The sequence below is a fragment of the Lissotriton helveticus genome, chromosome 1_1 (genome assembly GCF_964261635.1).
Source record: "Lissotriton helveticus chromosome 1_1, aLisHel1.1, whole genome shotgun sequence".
In the NCBI taxonomy this organism is placed as follows: domain Eukaryota; kingdom Metazoa; phylum Chordata; class Amphibia; order Caudata; family Salamandridae; genus Lissotriton; species Lissotriton helveticus.
Window position 1 is genome coordinate 336,866,652 of NC_136057.1, and position 20,004 is coordinate 336,886,655.

At 45.6% G+C, this 20,004-nt stretch overlaps 1 protein-coding gene across 1 annotated transcript in view; it reads left to right on the plus strand.

The window, feature by feature from the left end:
• The window catches only part of TRIM24 (tripartite motif containing 24), a 1,142,914-nt gene that overhangs the window by 247,005 nt on the left and 875,905 nt on the right, over positions 1-20,004 (plus strand). Inside the window, exon 4 of the mRNA XM_078672569.1 lies at positions 19,643-19,775. Coding sequence (XP_078528695.1) covers positions 19,643-19,775 — 133 coding nt within the window. The remainder of the gene's footprint in view (positions 1-19,642; positions 19,776-20,004) is intronic.

Genomic DNA, 20,004 nt, shown 5'->3' on the forward strand with positions numbered 1-20,004 from the left:
AAGGTACTGAGCTGACTAAACCCTTAAGAGATTTCTTGATTCAGAATCTTGGCAAAAACCCACTTAACCTAAACTGCAACTTACTTACTCCTTCCCACGTATTAGGCTTAGGTCAGGTACACCGGGGTAGGCGTATCTTAGAAGCACCAGTTGAGTACGTAAGTCAATGTTTTTATGTATGTATATATTTTATCCATTTTAAAGTATCATATGGCTAAGAAACCATATCAATGCTTTTACTGTATTATTTCATAATACTCCTTTTACTGTACGTACTTTACTTCATGATAAGTATTGCAATTGTGGCAACTCACTTCTCTTGCATGAGAAAGAAGACTGCTCAATAAATAACACCTTTTATTGAAAACGCCCGTCTCTCTATTTCTCTGCACTCTGGTGAAACTAAGTACGCACGATTGACTGAGTAAAATAGTTGTCTATTGTTTTCACACGACTCTAGAGATACACTCTTAATTCTGAGGGAGCAAAGTTGTCATGTTTATGCGGTTGTCAGAAGCTAATCCCTTCTTGTCTAAATCGGGAGAGTTAACTGTTTCCTGAACATTCGAGAACGTTTCTAGTGACCTCTGAGCTAGCTGGCAAAACTAATTAAGTCTAATATAGTCAGTAGAGACCTAGATGACCTCAGTCCTACGTCTACACTGCTGTTTATATTATTCCAATGCGCAGAGCCCATTGGGAATATAAAAACTACACTACAACACCTTCGGTCCCAATCATGCTCCATGCTTCGTAACAGATGATGGGGCGCAACGTATGTATCCGCCTACTCGAATTACTCTCGAGGCGTGGCGGTGCTTTTAAAAAGTGGTCTAGACTGGAGGGAAAGGGAAATTCATGCTGATCCGGATGGCCGTTACATGATCATGCTGGGTCAATTGGGGGGCACTTGGTTAACCATTGTTGTGGTCTGTGGACCGAACACCAATTCCCCAAATTTTTTTCCGATCTTTGGGCCAAGGTCTGGGCCACTGGTTGCACTACAGTTTTGTGGGGCGGTGACTTTAATGCCATCCTTGATGATAATTTAGATAGACCGTGCTTGGCGAGAACGCACCACCCTGTGTCTAGTAAGGTCCTGAACACTTTTCTTAATGATGGTGACATGGTCGACATCTGGCGCCTCCGTAATCTCCTGCTCAAAGAAGGCACACGCTTCTCTGGACATCACCGTGCCTGGTCCTGTCTTGATTATTGGCTGGTGTCTCGGGATGTGGCTAGCTGGGTAGTGGATACTGAACACTTGTCGAGGACCATTCGCCCTGTCTATTGACATTGTCTCTCCCTGGTACCATGCGCGGACAATTCTCCTGGAGACTCCCCCAGCATGCGCTTTTTGATGAGGCATTTAAGGAGGAGATACGCTCTGACATTGTGGATTACTTTGTGCTTAACACTGGCTCTGTCGATACCAAAGCGTCGCTGTGGGAGGCGTTTAAGGTGGTCATCAGGGGACAGTGCATATCTAGACAAGCGGGAGTACTTAAAGCTATTAGGTACACCCTTTCCGCCTTAGAGGCACAGATTAAGGAACTCGAGAAGAGGATCAATATTGACTGTGACTGTCTCTTAGCGAACATCAAGGTCAAGCTGTTCTAATTCGAAGAAAAAGCCCAGAGAGAAGTGAAATTCTTGGGGAAATATTCGGAAGCTCGCCGGTATGGCGAAGGCGACAGACCTGGTCGCACCCTCTCAAGTATGCTGCGTGCCCCGCGCTCTATGTGCCTGAATTAGTGGGCGAGGATGGTAAAACGATTCGGGGCGCCCGAGCTATTTTAAAGGAGTTCTCTTCCTTTTATGCTCATTTATATACAGCCACGTAGAATGAGTGCCCAGAGGGCATGCAGGAGTTCTTGGACTCCCTGGCCCTTTTATGGTTCAATGATCGCCATAGAGAATACATGCACTTACCCGTCACGCTCGAGGACGTCACCGATGTCATAAATAGCCTTCCCCTTGATAAAGCCCCTGGTTCCGATGGCCTGACTCCCGCCTTCTACAAAACGTACGTGGCAGAGCTTGCCCCCACACTCTTAGCAGTATATAGGGAAGCGCATGAGACTGGCATTTTACCAAGCTCTGTGCACAAGGCAATTATTGTCACCTTGCTAAAACCAGATAAGTTGGACACTGATCTTAATTCCTATAGGCCCCTATCGCTTATCAACGTTGAGGTCACTATTTTGGCTAAGTTGATAGCAAATAGGCTTCAGCCTTTACTTCCCATTATAGCCTTGCAGGATCAATCGGGATTTATTCCCGGAAGGTCTACCTCGCATAACCTTAGGACGGTGTTTTCCGTTTTGCATTATTTACATCCCGATGTACAGGCGGTGGTGGTGTTCCTTGATGCGATGAAGGCTTTCGATTAGCTCGAGTGGCCGTTCTTATTCAAAGTCCTGGAGCGGATGGGCTTCGGCCCATTGTTTCTCAAATGGTTTAAGCTATTATATACTAAACCGATGGCTAGGATCCAGGTGAACAATGTTGTGTCTGACTCCTTCCCGATTACACGAGGTACGAGGCAGGGCTGCCCGCTCTCACCCCTGCTGTTTGCCATCGCGATGGAGCCGTTGGCTGCATGCATCCAGCAACATCACACTGATAAGGGGATAGGTTTTGGGGCGCACAGCTTGTTGATCTCGCTTTACACGGACGACATTACACTATATATTCATAAACCCTAGCGTCACCTAGACACAGTTTCGCGTGAGTTCATTAAATTCGGCGGGCTATCTGGGGTGAACATAAATTGGGCAAAATCAGTAATATTTCCCTTAACCGATAACACCAAAGCGGTGAACTCGGAATTCCCGCTCAAATGGGAGCAAGATCAAGTGAAATATTTGGGTGTCAGTCGTAACCTACAAGACCTTTGTAATCAGAATTTTGGGATGACTATGGTTTGGTTAGAGGAAAAAGTAGCATTATGGTCTAGACTTCCGCTTTCACTGGCAGGCAAAATTGCACTAGTCAAAATGATAGTCTTGCCTAAATTTTTATACCTTTTCATAAATTTGCCACTGATACTTACTAGCCTGTTTTTTAAGTCACTGCAGACTTCATTGTTCTCTTTGGTCTGGGCGAATGGTCAAGCTAGGGTGTCTTGGGCCCTTTTGTCACTACCAATGGCTCATAGGGGGATGGGCGCGCCGAACATAAAGCTGTACGCACTCTGTGCGCAGGCACAATTTCTGCATTACTGGGTACATCCAACGCCATTTCAGCCTCATGTGGCGGTGGAGGCAGACGCGGTTGCGCCTGTCCCTCTTAAGGTCACCATTTATCAATCTTATAAGCGGCCTAGAGATGGTATTGACACATCTGAGACCCTGCGGTGGCTTGGGATAGCCTATGGAGAAGGGCGGGTGCTCGGGTTTTGTACGCCCCCTCTATTCCACTTGCGAACAACCCTATGTTACCCAATGTAACGGATGAGTTAAGTGATAGTCGCACAAACGTTGTCTTTGCATACATTTGCTGATCTATACCCTGAGGGTCTGTTCAGGGGAGCCCCGGTTGCAGAAGAGGGCCAGTCGGTGCTCTTTGGTGAGGCTTTTTTGTATCGCAAACTGCAGGCCGCATGCAGGGCATTACATGATGAATTCCCCTCCCAGCCAACCCCGCTAAAAGCTCTAGAAAACCTCTTACGGTCAACCTCTCTGAGGAAACTTATTACTAGATAATACCCTACCATACAAAAGTACGCCCCTGCGCCTACTTTTAACGCCCGTCATAAATGGTCTGTTGAGTTGCCCTCCCCCCTAGACTGATGACCAGTGGTCGTATTGTTGTGCCCAGATGACTGACCTGTCACCCAATTATAAAATTAGATTAATTCATTTCAAGTTCTTGCACTGCTACTACAGAACACCCATTAGTCTTTACAAGATGGGATTGAGGGAGGATGACTGTTGTTGGTGCTGTGGAGTAGAAGCTGCCACCTTTTTACACATGGCATGGGGCTGTCCGATCATTTCTGAATACTGGTATGCGATATTTGAAGCCATAAACCAAATCTTAGGGTTATCACTATCTCCATCCCCGTTACTGGCCCTGTTGGGCTATGTGAAAGGAACACATGTTAAAAAGCGAAAATTGCATGCGCTTTTGACAAGCGCCAAATAGCCCAGATGTAGGGCAGGAAGAGTAAACCCACCACTGCAAATTGGATCAGAGAGATCACCTATGGTCAAACGCAGTTAGCTACATTTTGGGAACTTATGCCACCTGCTTCTAGGCCTAAGGACATATGGGGACCCTTTATTGATTGGGCTCGGGAAAGGTCGGGCGCATCTAGCGATGATACTGATTCGGCGAGAGATGCTGGGTCGCATGAGGGTTAAATTCTAGCCGAGGTAAAAGTTATTGATATTTTGTTCTGGTTTGCCATTTTCTAAGCACTATGTGATAGCAATCCTCTTCTATAGGCTCAGTGGGCGATGGCCTTGTTTCTACTTGTAAAAGCATATATTCTTTTTGAATTGAGGCTTACTGATGTACGGAAATGCTCTTGTCTCCTGCTCGGTTGTGTACTCCTGATTTTGTTTTTCTTTTCTGGTATGGTCAATGCACTGTTTTCTTTTACTTTCCTTTTCCTCTTTTTTTGCACTTTATTTATGTATTATTTATATGCTTTGTATTTTGGTGAAAATCAATAAAGAAATTTAAAACTGTAAAAAAAAAAAAAGTTTTTTCCTCTCATCAGATGTCCTTCCCCTCCTTGGGAGCCTAATGTGGTCTTTTCACGCCTTATGCAGGATCCTTTCGAATCCATATGCAGGATCCTTTCGAATCCATACACAAGGCATCTCTCCAACATCTCCAGGTCTTGGAAAACCACTTTCCTTGTGGCAATAACATTGGCCTGCAGGATTAGTAAGATCTAAGCTCTCTGTTCTCATTAGCCATATGCTGTTTTATATTCAATCAATGTATTTATGAGAAGTCACCCAAAGTTCCTCCCTAAAGTAGCATTGGACTTCCGTGTCAATCAGATGTTCTCTGCCTACATTCTTTTGGCATCCCTCTACTCCAGCGGAAAGAACCCTTAATTTCCTGGATGTAAAAAGGGTTCTGGAATTTTATTTTGAGAAAACGAAAGTCATTCGCCAGTCAGCACAATTATTTATCAACTATGTTGCAGTCCTTATAGGGCTACCTACCTACAAACAGTCTATTTCACAATGGATAGTGTCTTGCATTTTATTATGCTATCAAAAAGCTAGCAAGAGTCTTCCAGCCAAACCTAAGGCTCATTCCACTATGTTTGCAGCTTTAATGTGCAATATTCCTATTCCAGAGATCCTGTAGAGCAGCTTCCTGGAAATCAGTACATACATTCAGCAAACATTACTGCTCAGATTCAGACACTCAAGTAGGGCAGGCTTCACTCATAAATCTTTGTTTAAGTTCTCTGTATTATCCTTTGTCTTTACTACTGCGTTATCTGGGGATGGACTTGCTACTCTATTCAGCGCCAATGACTATACATGGAAATACCCTGCGAGAGAAGGAATAGTTTCTTACCTGTAACTCCTTTTCTCTCGCAGGGGAATTTCCATTGTAGTCATAAGCGACCCTCCCTCCTCCCCGGTGAATTGAACAGAAGGAATATCCTTATTACATATCTTTTAACATAAAACTTCAAAAAGAACTGAAGTAATTGACACCTGCTGTGCATGATGGGATACTGATACTGATGGTGCCTGGATTCTTAGAGGCATAGTGACTTTTTTAGACATATAATGGCATCCTATGAGGCTACTCTGTCCTGCTCCCTTCATCTCTATCATAAAAGGGTTTGTGAGGGATATTTATACTGTTTGATACTCAAACTATCTGAAAATTGCTTTATTCTGCCCCCCTTTTTCTCTTCAAGATGAAAAATCTGCCCATTGTAGCGTAGGTAAATAGTCTGCATAATCTGTCTCTCTTGAGTGTCTTTGCAGGCCCTCCTGAAGAAAGGCGAAAATGTACACTTAAGATATATATATAGAGATATAGCTATATATATATCTATCTAGCTATCAACTGTTCCAGGGTCCTTGCACGTGTGAATATTCAGCGCTTATGACTATAATGGAAATTCCCCTGCAAGAGAAAAAAAGTTACAGGTTAGCAATCATTCCTTATCCAGTATTGGGGTATCTTTCATAGATTCACATGCCTGAATCATTCCCTGCCGCCGAGGCGGGAGTCCCACGGTAAAGTACAAAAGTAGTGCCATAAGTAAATAATAGTAAAAGGCTAAAAGAAAATAGCCTATGGCCTAAATCTTAGTAGCCTAGCTACATCATTATAGTAAAAAGAAACAAAGAACCAAAAGTTACCTCCAACCAATCAGCTACCAGCACCCTCTAGAACACTCACAGCAGAGGCAGTTCTTCTCAGATTTTCACCACATGGAGTGTATGCAGGGAGTCTCCCTGAGCTCTGCTCAGTTTCTTCAGCTATTACCTTTTTTTGGATCATTCAAGATTATACTTATTTTCTCTGACCCTGGCACTAATAAGGCAGTAATATGGCAGAGTGGCAGAAAAAAAGGTAAAAGACTACGAAATATGTCTAACCTTTGCCTCAAAAACTCTGAGAGATGAGGCTATTATTGGGTCTATAGAGACTTAAATCTGTCACTTCTGATGAGGACAACGAGGATTCCTTCACCTCACAGGAGAGGTCAAAGGGAGAGGTTGCGCCAGGAGTCTCCAGAGGGCGCACAAAAAAGCCATAAAGACTTACCTGGAGTCTTGATAAGGCACTTCTCACAGAGGGGCAATTGGAAAAAACTTCCTCCGAGGCAGATCCTACAACTCCCTCTTCATCCCTGACACTACATCAGGGAAATCCTCATAACCTGACAATAAGGAGTCTATAACAAAACTCCAAGCCTACTATTACTGCCTCACCAATATTGACCTCCTCTACGATGGCCTCCTATGACGGTCGTCTACGATGGTAGTCTACAACAACCTTATCTATGACGGTCGTCGATGACAGCCTAATCTACGGCGGTCGTCGACGGCGGGCTCATCTACGATGGTCATTGTCGACGGCCTCATCTACGACGGTCGTCGACGACGGCCTCATCTACGACGGTCGTCGACGACGGCCTCATCTACGACGGTCGTCGACGACGGCCTCATCTACGACGGTCGTCGACGACGGCCTCATCTACGACGGTCGTCGTCGACGGCCTCATCTACGACAGTCGCTGTCGACTACCTCATCTACGGCGAGCGTCGTCAACGGCCTCCTCTACGACTGTCGTCGTCGACGGCCTCATCTACGACGGGCTCGTCTATGATGGTCTCCCCCACGAATGGCCTCATCTACAATGGCATTACCTAGGACAGCCTCATATCGACGACAACCTCATCTACAATGGTGATCTACGACAGTCGTCTATGACAGCCTTATCAATGAGACCTCATCTACCTATGGCCTCATCTACTTATGGCCTCATCTACTTATGGCCTCATCTACTTATGGCCTCATCTACTTATGGCCTCATCTACTTATGGCCTCATCTACTTATGGCCTCATCGACGAATGGCCTCATCTACGAATGGCCTCATCTACGAATGGCCTCATCCACGGAGGGCCTCATCCACGGAGGGCCATCATAGGATTGCCTCATCTACGGATTGCCTCACCTATGATTGCCTCATATGGTATTGTCTGACGGTCGTCTACGACAACTTCATCATCTATGTATGGCCTCATCCAGGAATGGCCTCATCCACGGATGGCCTCATCCACGGATGGCCTCATCCACGGATGGCCTCATCCACGGATGGCCTCATCCACGGATGGCCTCATCCACGTATGGCCTCATCTACGGATGGCCTCATCTACGGATGGCCTCATCTACGACAGCCTTGCCTATGATGGTTGTTCATGACGGTCATCTATGATGACAGCCTCGTCTGCGAATGGCCTCATCTACGAATGGCCTCATCCACAGATGGCCATTGTAGGATTGCCTCATCTACGGATTGCCTCATCTATGATGGTATTGTCTGACAGTCGTCTACCACAGCATCATCATCTATGTATGGCCTCATCTATGTGTGGCCTCATCTATGTGTGGCCTCATCTATGTATGGCCTCATCCAGGAATGGCCTCATCCAGGAATGGCCTCATCCAGGAATTGAATTCTATGTGATATCTGCGCACTACTATTTCGTACTAAACTTGATATGGGTAATGCGTGCTCCTCAGGTATACTCCCTGCGCTGGAGTAGATACTGAAACTAAATTGGGTTGCACCCACACAACTTGTGTGGGTGTCGCCTGAGGCACAGCAGGTGTGGTAATATTCTGCGGGTTTATGTTCATCAAAAGTAATCCAAAGACTCTTGTGAGGTTGACTTTTCAAAGTATTTTAATCATACGTCTTCATCATTCTCATATTATTTATCGATTGTTCATGTTTTGCATTGATCAAAATCATCATTCCATAGTTTTCAACATTCCATAATTTTCAATGTTGTATTCCATTACATTCCAATGCATTTCGACAACTAAGTGTCTTCATCAGGGAAATCTATGGGAAAAATTAAAGTATGATAAACAATCTAATATTCTACCTCTAGGGATTGTCATACATGATGTATTATCTCAGTATTCTAAATCTATTAATATCCATTGGATATATCGCATGCATGGCTATCGTCTATATTCTCTGATATGGGTGATAATTCTGTTGATTTCATATTAAAAAAACTAAAAAACACTGGTAACATTGTTCTAACGAGGTTAAACTGTTTACCATAATGGTGCACAAAATTATAAACATGTCACGATAAATGCATAGCTTCATTCACAAAATTTTACAAGTATTAGTGCAGGGATAGTATGTCATAATATTTCTGTGCTATTGTGAGTTCAAGCAGTTTGCATTCAAGTTTAATGGTCATCGGTCTTGGGACTAGTTATCGTAATTTCCACGGTTCATACAGTGTTAAGACGATAACCTGTTTTGTGGTAGCTTGTAATAACATATCAATTTTTACGGCGCGCTTAATTAAACATGCTCAGCGATGCTAGGCATTAGACAGTATCCTACATTGTCGAGGTTTGAAACTATAAGACTTTCATACGCGCTTTATGTAACGCTTACCGTTTGTGAATGTAAATTTGACAGTATAACCAGGGACAAACGCGGAAGCCGGCTGGTTTCCTCGCTGGTGGATTCTTGGCGTGTGACGCGGGCGGGCATGTGCACAACAAATAAAGCGTGTGCACGGCAGTTAAAGGAGAAGCTGCTAACAAACAGGCTGTGTGTGTGTGTTTGATGTGTTAATAAAGTTATCGCGAGTGAGAAACGGCAAAAGAATGGTTCACAGTATAAGAGACTAGACTGAACCATGGGGTAGGAATAAATTAAACAATGATGGGAATTGCCTCATCCAGGAATTGCCTCATCCAGGAATTGCCTCATCCAGGAATGGCCTCATCCAGGAATGGCCTCATCCAGGAATGGCCTCATCCAGGAATGGCCTCATCCAGGAATGGCCTCATCCAGGAATGGTCTCATCCAGGAATGGTCTCATCCAGGAATGGTCTCATCCAGGAATGGTCTCATCCAGGAATGGTCTCATCCAGGAATGGTCTCATCCAGGAATGGCCTCATCTACGAATGGCCTCCTCTACGGATGGCCTTACCTATGATTGCCTCATCTATGATGGTATTGTCTGACGGTCGTCTACGACAGCCTCATCTATCATGGTTGTTCATGACGGTCATCTACGAATGGCCTCATCTACGAATGGCCTCATCTACGAATGGCCTCATCTACGAATGGCCTCATCTACGAATGGCCTCATCTACGAATGGCCTCATCTACGAATGGCCTCATCTACGAATGGCCTCATCTACGAATGGCCTCATCTACGAATGGCCTCATCTACGAATGGCCTCATCTACGAATGGCCTCATCCACGGAGGGCCATCATAGGATTGCCTCACCTATGATTGCCTCATCTATGATGGTATTGTCTATGACGGTTGTCTACGACCGCATCATCCTCTATGTATGGCCTTATCCAGGAATGGCCTCATCCAGGAATGGCCTCATCCACGGATGGCCTCATCCACGGATGGCCTCATCCACGGATGGCCTCATCCACGGATGGCCTCATCCACGGATGGCCTCATCCACGGATGGCCTCATCTACGGATGACCTCATCTACGGATGACCTCACCTATGATGGTATTGTCTATGATGGTATTGTCTATGACGGTCGTCTACGACAGCCTCCTCTACAATGGTTGTTCATGACGGTCATCTATGATGACAGCCTCGTCTGCGATAACCTCGCCTACATAACCATGTCTACAATGGCCTAGTCTACGATAGCCTCATCTGTGACTGCATCCTGTACATAATTTAATGCAGCTCGCCTTATAGGCAAAAAATTCTCTACCATGGCAGCAGCCTATATTAGAGCTGCCAATTCTCTAGCCATAATCTGTCGTTATGCCTGTCAAATGTGGTCAGACATGGTGAGTCTCATTGACCTTATTCCTGAGGACCGAAGGCAGGAAGCAAGAAAGATTCTGTTGGAAGGAGAACGTGCTGCATCGGAAACTATAGATTACGCCTTGGACATCGTAAACACCAACTTCGGTCAGCTAGCAGGGGCTGCAGTGCTTAGACGCCAGGGATGGCTTAAAGTCACTACTTTCAGACCTGAGGGTCAAACAAAGATTCTAGACATGGCCTATGGAGAGTCTTTGTTTGGTAAATAAATTGATGAGGCCCTCTTAGCTTTAAAAACGGACACGGATACCACACAATCATTCGGCACCCTTCAGTACAGGCATGGATCTTTCAGAGGAGCGATAGGACGTGGTTTTTCATCAAGAGGAGGATACCAAAACCAGCAGAACAGGCTGTATCAATCCCAGTATAGACAGCCTTAAAGCCAGGCATCGTACCGTCCATATTCTACGACTAGTTTCTCCCGTCAGGGTGGTCGAAAGAGATCACAGAATCAGGGCCGAGACACTAATAAGAAGCAGTGATCTCCACAGGGCGCCAACCATTTTACCCTTATTACCCGTGGGCGTGAAGATTTCAGCTTTTGTTCACAAATGGCAGCAAATTACATCACACCCTGGAATTCATCAAACAGCCACCTACTACTCTGCCCAGGGGTCCCCCTCCCCCTCGTCTTCACAAAATTTTGAGTTGTTTAAACAAACGAGATTTTATGGCTTCTCTGGATATGGAAGACTTGTATTTCAACATACCTATCCACCCCAAACATTGCAAATATCTTCTCTTTCAAGTGGCTGGTGTCCATTATCATTTCAAAGTGCTCCAGTTTGGGCTGAAATTGGCACCAATAATCTTCACGAAGTGCTTGGCACCAGTGGCAGCAGCATTGAGATCTCGAGGAATACAAGTATTCCCTTATCTAGATGATTGGCTCTTCAAAGGTCCTTCAGAACACGAAACCAAGGTTGCCACAGCAGAATGTATCCATCTGTTCTCTTCTCTGGGGCTGACTCTCAATAAGAGCAAATCACAGTTACGTCCTCTCCAAGTCATGTCTTTTCTCGGAGCAAGGTTAGACACGGTCCAGTGCAAAACATTCTTGTCACCAGCTGCATCTTCAAAAATTGGTAAGGTTAATTTCAAAAAGGTCAGTTTCAGTCCGAATGTTTGCTTCGGTCCTGAGGATGTGCTCTTCAGCGATACATCACATACCCTTGGCATGGCTCAAATGAGACCGCTTCAGGAGGAGCTGCAACTTCAATGACAACAAGCCATGGGTTCATTCGACGATCCCATCAAGGTCACGCCGCGCATGATAAATTCTCTAAATTGGCGGTGGCAGATGGAGAATCGAACTCAAGGTCTCACGTTCCTACAGACCATTCTAGATTTAGTTTTAACGACAGATGCCTCCATGGAAGGATGGGGAGGTCATTTGCAGGATTTGCAGATTCAAGGAAGATGATCTCAAATACAAAAACAACAGCAGATCAACAGGCTCGAGCTCTGCTCCATTTTTCTGTCACTCCAAGCATTCCTCTTAAGGATTGCGGGTTCCTCTGTGCTAGTCCGGACTGACAATACCATCAGTATGTATTATATCAACAAACAAGGAGGAACAAATCAGCTACGCTCTCGCAGGAGGCTCAGGAATTGTGGGAATGGTTCACATTCCACAAGATAGCCCTGAGAGCCAAACACGTCGGGGGTCTCCACAATACCCTGGCGGACACACTGAGCACGTCTCAGTCGGACTGTCATGAGTGGAAGCTGGAACAGGCGAACACAGTGTTCCAAGCTTGTGGCAAACCAGCACTGGATCTATTCGCAACGATAGAGAACAAGAAATGCCAATATTATGCCAGCAGGTTCCCTCAACAGGGATCAAGAGAGAATGCCCTATCCATGCGATGGTTAGGGATTTGTGCGTACGCTTTTCCCCCAATACCATTGATTCCGAAGGTGCTCAGCAAGATGAAGCTGGAAGGTTGCCGTCTAATTCTGATTGCACCCCGTTGGCCAAGACAATATTGGTTCCAGGAACTTCTACTATTGTCTAAGGACAAGCCCATTTGCCTACTGCCGATGCCTATGATGTTGTCAGGGGAAGGAGGCCAGGTGGTTCATCCGGACCCACAGTCACTGCACTTGCATGCAGGGCTCCTGATTTCCTAGAAGTCAAGGACCTCAACATAGGACTGTCGTGAATTATTGGCCAAATCTCCTGCCCAAAGCACAATCAAGAATTATCGCCTCAATGGAAGCGATTTTGCTGTTGGTGTGTGGCGAATAATATTCAGCCAATTCAAGCTCTTGCAGAACAAGTTATCCCTTATCTGCTTTCTCTAGCCAAGTCTGGGCTTGCATTTTCATCGGTCAAAGTACATCTTGCTGCTCTTTCCAGATTCAGGAAATGCTCAAAATTCCCTTCCCTCTGCTCGTCTTCACTTGTCAAACAATTCATGAAAGGACTTTTCAGAGCCTTCCCTCTAGTGTGAGCACCCCCTCCAGAGTGGGAACTCAACACCGTGCTACCGCAGTTAATGAAGCGTCCATTTGAGCCGATAAAGCTGATCTCAAATTCCTCACTTAGGTTGCCCACTTACTGGCTCTTACCTCGGCAAGAAGGGTTAGTGGAATCCAAGCTATCACTAAAAAGGAACCCTTTTTACATTTTACTCTGACCTATGTAACCCTTCGAACAAATCCCAAGTTAATTTCTAAGGTACCAACACAATTTCACTTGAACGAACCAGTAAGATTAAAAATATTCTTTTCGGATCCATCCACTCCAGCTGAAAGAGCATTACACTCTCTGGATTTTAAGCGCGGTTTAAAATTTTACATACAGAAAACTAAAGAAATCAGACATCCCCACCAACTGTTCGTCGCCTATGGTCAAGCAACACTTGGAAACGCAATAACAAAGCCATCAATCGCCAGATGGCTGGCATCTGCGATTCATTTCTGCCATGACAAGGCTAACAAACCTTTGCAGAGGAAAGCCAAAGCTCACTCTACGAGGACTATATCAACTTCTACAGCATTGTTTGCTGGAGTGAGTCTGGAAAATATCTGTCGGGCTGCGGCTTGGAAAAATGTCCACACATTCACGAGGCAGTACTGTCTTCACTCTGCTCATCAAGACGATGCAGCGATTAGACAGGCTGTCCTATGCCATCTCTTTCTTTAAAGTCAGGATCAGGTACCTTTTTCTCCTTTATATGCTATTCTATTATTTTCAATATTCATGCAATATACATATTTATATGTCTGCAAAACTGTAAAATATTTATATATATTCATATCTTAATGTTTATGTATTCATGTCTCATATCGATAATGTCTTTTAACATTGCTTTTGATTTCTTAAAGGCTTGGTTATTTAAAAAAGAAATAAAAAAAATGTTCTCAACCATTGTAGATGCAGTTGGGGAGTTTATAAACATTTGTCTCCCACCATCCGCAAACAACAGTATATTTGGTATACTGCTTGCTACTCTGATTCAGTCATGTGAATCTATGAAAGATACCCCAATACTGGATAAGAAAACAAGTTACTTACCTGTAACTACAGTTATCCAGTATTGGTATCTTTCATAGATTCACATGCACTCCCCCTCCTCCCCGGCGAGTCAGTTCTCTATGATTTGGGATACTTACTTCCCACTTGTGCTAAGAAAATTTGAGGAGAACTGCCTCTGCTGTGAGTGTTCTAGAGGGTGCTGGTAGCTTATTGGTTGGAGCTAACGTTTGGTTCTTTTTACTATAATGATGTAGATAGGCTACTATGATTTAGGCCTTAGGCTTTTTTCTTTGAGCCTACTACTATTATTTACTTTTGGCACTACTTTTGTAGTTTACCATGGGACTCTCACCTCGGCGACGGGGAATGATTCAGGCATGTGAATCTATGAAAGATACCACACTGGATAACTGTAGTTACAGGTAAGTAACTGGTTTTCTTCCTCACCTTGTGAATATTTCCCAGGCATCAGACTGGATTCAGAAACTCCTCGAACCCCCCCACTTCCCCATTCTGTGTACTAGACTTTTTTTTCCATTTAGAAAGGTCCTAATCTAGAGATGTGCACACTGGTCGTACCATTTTTCAGATGCTATAGGGAGGTATCGTGCTAGCACAGGGTCATCATACTACACATTCTCTGGGCAATAATGCTTTATATTCATGTTGGCCTTTCATGGCTGAAAGGGTCTTATAAATCATTTCTTTTTTTTTTTCATTTGTAAAACATTTCTTTTTATTGATTTTAGCATAGGTAACATACAGTACATCTACTGTTCAGCAGTACTTCAAGAATAAACAATACAGGTCACTGCTTGCATCCATCTCTCTTCCAATAAACTGCTTAAAACGAAGTATATACTACAAACAAATACATCGATTGGTCCATGTCTATCAGCTAACTTCCAAATGTCATAGATAGTATTAGTTGAGCTGGCAGTAAAATCATCCTAGGCACAATACATTTCAAGCATAACACAGTCCCATTTGTAACTCACCCAATCTTTGCTTCTCGTAATGATCAGTGTCCCTGATAGAACATCGGAGAAGGACCAGGAGGCAGGTGTCACATCGACGGGTGATTACTGCAAGACCGCAGCAGGAGAGGCAATAGTCTCAAACAATGGCAACTACATAGTATATCTAAGCATCCTGTTCTGAAGGGGCATTCTCCAAACCCTCTGTGTCTCGCAGTAGGAGATAATCGAGCAGCGGCCCCTACATGTCCCTAGGTCTTGAGGTCTTGAAGTGTCTCCGCGTAAATGGCCAGCTGCTCCTGACAATAGATCAGATCTCCCAGCCAGTCCTTGAACCGTGGAGCTCTCCCCCTACCCCATCTACACGCCACTCTGCGCTTTGCAAGTAAAAAAGATACAGCCAAGAGTTTGCGATGTGTGTTGGGTATCTGCGCAGTGTAACTTAAAAGCGCCACCATGGGATCCCTGGCCAAGGTGATATTCGTCATTGTTTCAAGCGCCTGGTGAACCTGTTCCCAAAACTCCCGCACCCCGGGACATTCCCACGCCAAGTGGAGAAATCCAGCTGCTGACCTCCTACACCTCTCGCAACAATCCGTATCGGACAGCTGATATCTAAACTTTTTTTGCGGAGTATAGTACAAGCGGTGCAGAAATTTATAGTGTATCACACGCAGCCTACAACTAGCAGAGATCTCCGATGTCTGAAGACAACAAAATGACCTTTTTTCGTCGTCCACCTCCTCCCCCAGTTCCACAGCCCAATGTGCTTGGGCAGAACAGGGAGCATCCTCCTGTTGTGTGCGTATGTTATTATACAGACCAGACAACAAATGTTTGCCATCTTTGGAACCCAGCATGAGATGCAGGGGGGCTAGGTCCACGGTTCCTGTGGGAAATCGGGGACGATGGAGCGTATCCCTTGCCGCAACCTCGCATAAAAAAAATATCCAGTGGGGAGGGCTGCACGTCATGGAAAAAAAGGTCTGACAAGCGGAACACACCCTCGTGAAACAAATCCCCCCCCCCCCCCCCCCCCCATGTCGCGACCGTAACCCTCTGACACATCTTTTGAAAGCCTGTTTCCTGCAACAATGGTATGCTGGGGTGGTAAGACAGCGGTAACTTTGTGGAGTACAGCAGGGGAACACTGAGAAGGCCTGTGATTCTATTCCAGGCATCCACCGTACTAGTAACTGTGGTCGGCGGTGATGCACGCGTGCGAACTGGAGCATGTATGAGACCAGTCAATGGGATAGGGTCTGCAAGCCAGTCCTCTGTGGCAATCTGTGGCAAATATTTAGGGGAGTTAACCCAGTAGTATGCATAGTGGGCCTGTGCACTGAGAAAATAGACCTCAAAGTCAAAGCAGCTGACTTCAGTGTGCATGGGTGGAGCTTATTTATGGCTCTGCTTGTCACTCCTGGAGCTGAATAGCGTTTGAGTGGAGCAACAGGAGCTCTCTTGGCCTCTTTGGGACTTTCCATCAGTGAGCAGAAGTCGCACCTGGACTTTCCATAACCTGTAACTTATTTTCTCTTGCATATGGTCTTTCCATAGGGGCTACCCTGGACACGGAGGCAATTAAGGCCTTTCCACCGTCAGTGGGCCCAAACCCGGGGCTGTCCTAACTCCATCCATGTCTGGAGATGGCTCAGGATCTTCTGTGGTGGGAGACTAACATCGACCTGACGTGCAACATCTGACTCTCCATTGCCTATTTCAGATGTTTCGTCTGAAGTCTTTGAACTGGTCTCGGTGGGATTTAAGCTTGGTCCTTGTATTCCTCATGTGGATACAATTTGAGCCAATGCATAGTGGCTCCCTATCAGCTCTTGATAATCAACAGTCTTTCTCATTGCAGTCACTTCTGTGTGCAGTGGTAGTGTACTGGAGGTGCTGTCAGTGCAACCTACTTAATCCACTTTTTGTATAGACTAATTAGTGCTGAAGACGCTGATGGACCTCCAGCCATAAGCGGTGTCACCATTTCATATGACAGTCGATTAACCTATCCGCCTTCTTTGCTATACCTCTTTTTTGTGTGTTTTATTGTAATTTTGACTGATACAAAAATAAAACTACTGCACTTTGACTGATACAAAAATAAGACTACAGCACTACGATTGACCGTGTTATGCAATCATATGAGATATCACTGTTATCAAACAGGAGTACCATGACACCACCCATTCCCCCGCCCAGCCCTCTCCTGCAGCAGTGAGTACATATGTGCAAGTCATGTCCACAGTACTTGGATTCATCAGGAAGCTTCTCATTATCTCTGCCGACCACTTTATCTCTTCTGTGTAGCTGACCCCTTTGGTTTTGCCCCCACCCCTCTGTTTCCACTACCCTCCTTCACACCCTCACATGTGTGCCTTGTGTGTTCACCTTGATTGCCTGTCCCTTCCCAGTCGGACCCAGTAGGCCCCTCTCCATCTCTTGGAGTCCCTCCAGTAATTCTACCCAAATCTCAAAATCCTCTCCTACGCTGTCATCTGTCCTAGTATATTGAATAAGCCTCCTCTGCCCGGGCCCATTCCACCATGTCCCTACTCCTCAAGGACTCCGAAGGGGTCTGCTGCCCCAGCCATCGCATTGCCATCCTCCACTTCGTTATGACCAATGCCAGCTGCAGCTTTGCTATACCTCTTTAAGGAGGAGAAGAAGCTTCTTTTCACTGATCCTAAAACTTGCCTGAGGTGGTATTTTGACCCCACTAGGGACCACTACATTCCTTTGTGGGTTTCATTGGGAGAGATTGCAGAGCAGTGGAGAAGTATATTATGTGAAGGTGTAAAGTCCTTGGTGTAAAGATATGTTAAATGTTTGACTGGAAAGACCTTTGGGCTCAATCCATTAGGCACAAAAATGCAACAATGATGCTCGTAAAGGGAATGCCTGTCCTTGATGGCGTCCAGGCTGTGATGTGGGCATTGGTGCATATGTTCACAAGCTGCAACTTCCTTGATAGCCAAGTTTGCAGAGAGGGCCATTTTGTCCTGCAGGACTTTCCTGGTTTGAGTCCACTCCTCAGATCCTACACTATCCACTTCAGATGGGAATGTCCCCTGCAAGGTGTGCCCCCACTCTGGTCTGCCCAGCTCCAATTCAAGACGATCTGCCCTGCGCCAATCCAAGGCGGTCTGCCCGCTCCAATCCAAGGCGGTCTGCCCGCTCCAATCCAAGGCGGTTTGCCCGCTCCAATCCAAGGCGGTTTGCCCGCTCCAATCCAAGGCGGTTTGCCCGCTCCAATCCAAGGCGGTCTGCTCCACTTCAATCCAAGGCGGTCTGCCCCCCCGCTCTGTTCCAGCCCGGGACGGTCTGCCCCCAGCTCCCTTCCCCACCGCTCCGGGACGTTCTGCCTCCCCCCGCTCTGGCCCAGGACGGTCTGCCCCCCCTCGCTCCAGCCCAGGACTGTCTTCCCCACCCATCCCCCGCTCCAGCCCAGGACTGTCTGCCACCCCCCTCTCCAGCCCAGTGTGGTCTGCCCCCCGCTCCGCTCCAGCCCAGTGCGGTCTGCCCCCCGCCATGCTCTAGCCCAGTGCCATCTGCCCCCGCCATGCTCTAGCCCAGTGCCGTCTGCCCCCCGCCCCAGCCCAGTGCCGTCTGCCTCTCGCCACACTTCCTCAATCCACCAACCCTATTCCAGCCCACCCCACTGCACTCCACTCTATGCCACTCTCTATCACAGAACTCTCTTCAACGCAGCGACACTCTACTCCCCCCTTCCCCCCTCCCCCAAACTCCACTTTACCACAACAGTTCCAGTTTGACACTCTACTGATGAATGCTGTATCTATTCATGGATTTCTTACTGCCGTCCGTCCTCCGCATTCTGTGACTAGGACATCAGCACAAGGTTTGAAAGTCCAAAGTTAGACTTGACACACACCAAGCTACTGTTTGTTTGCAGTGATACATGTCAGAGGGCTCCGAAGACAAAAGATTAAGAAACTTTTGTAAACGTTCAAGGGTAGCAGCTATGTGACCCTGCTCTGTCATTTAGCTGTACCAGATTGCTGCAAACCAATATGGTAACTCCTTTCGTTGTGCAGGAGTCGTTGCTGGCTTACTTTTCCAGATCCAGTTTGACCGTGGCATCTTCCCAAAGTGATATTTCTGTGGGTACATAGTGTCCACTAGAAAGCGCATTACCAAAGGTAAGTAAAGTTTTTTGCTTGTGTCCTTGTTCCAGTTCCTCTGTCAATCACCTTGTATCATCAGTCTTTCATTGCCAGCGTGTGTGTCTGTGTTCCCATTTTACCATGTTGATGTCCCATTAAACGTTCCTCCCAGTGCCTTGAAAGATTTGTTCTTAAAGCAAGGACATTAATCGTTTTTGTAATTGGTTACGTGGTATAATGACAATCTTCACTAAGAATATCTATGGCAACTTTGATGGAAGGTTTCTAATGGAAAGTTTTTCCAGCGCTCGTTTTTGTGTATTTTTATTCTAGTCAGCATTGCTTAACATGGCATGCACCCTTTTTATAGTACAAAGTAAAATGTAATATCAATGAAATGCCTTGGGGTGTTGTTAAATATCAGGGTACACCATTATCTTGAGTCTGTCTCTTGTAGCAACTGTTTTTGTTTTTACAGAAGCGACCGGGGTGAGCAGTCAGAGACCTGTGTTTTGCCCTTTTCATAAGAAGGAGCAACTTAGGTTGTATTGTGAAACTTGTGACAAGTTGACATGCAGGGATTGCCAATTACAAGAACACAAAGAGCACAGGTACTGGTTTAAAAAGATTGCAATTTTTGTTCAAGAAAATAAAATGTGATGAGCCTTGCTTATTACTTTCCTCCTGCAGTGGAATCTTCATTGAAATCAAAAACTCTAAATGTAATACCCTTCACGCTTATCATCCGGAAGCACGTGCCCAAATATATATATATATATATATATATATATATAATTTTTTTTAAATCTATAGAAATCCAGAGCTGGATTATGTCATAGC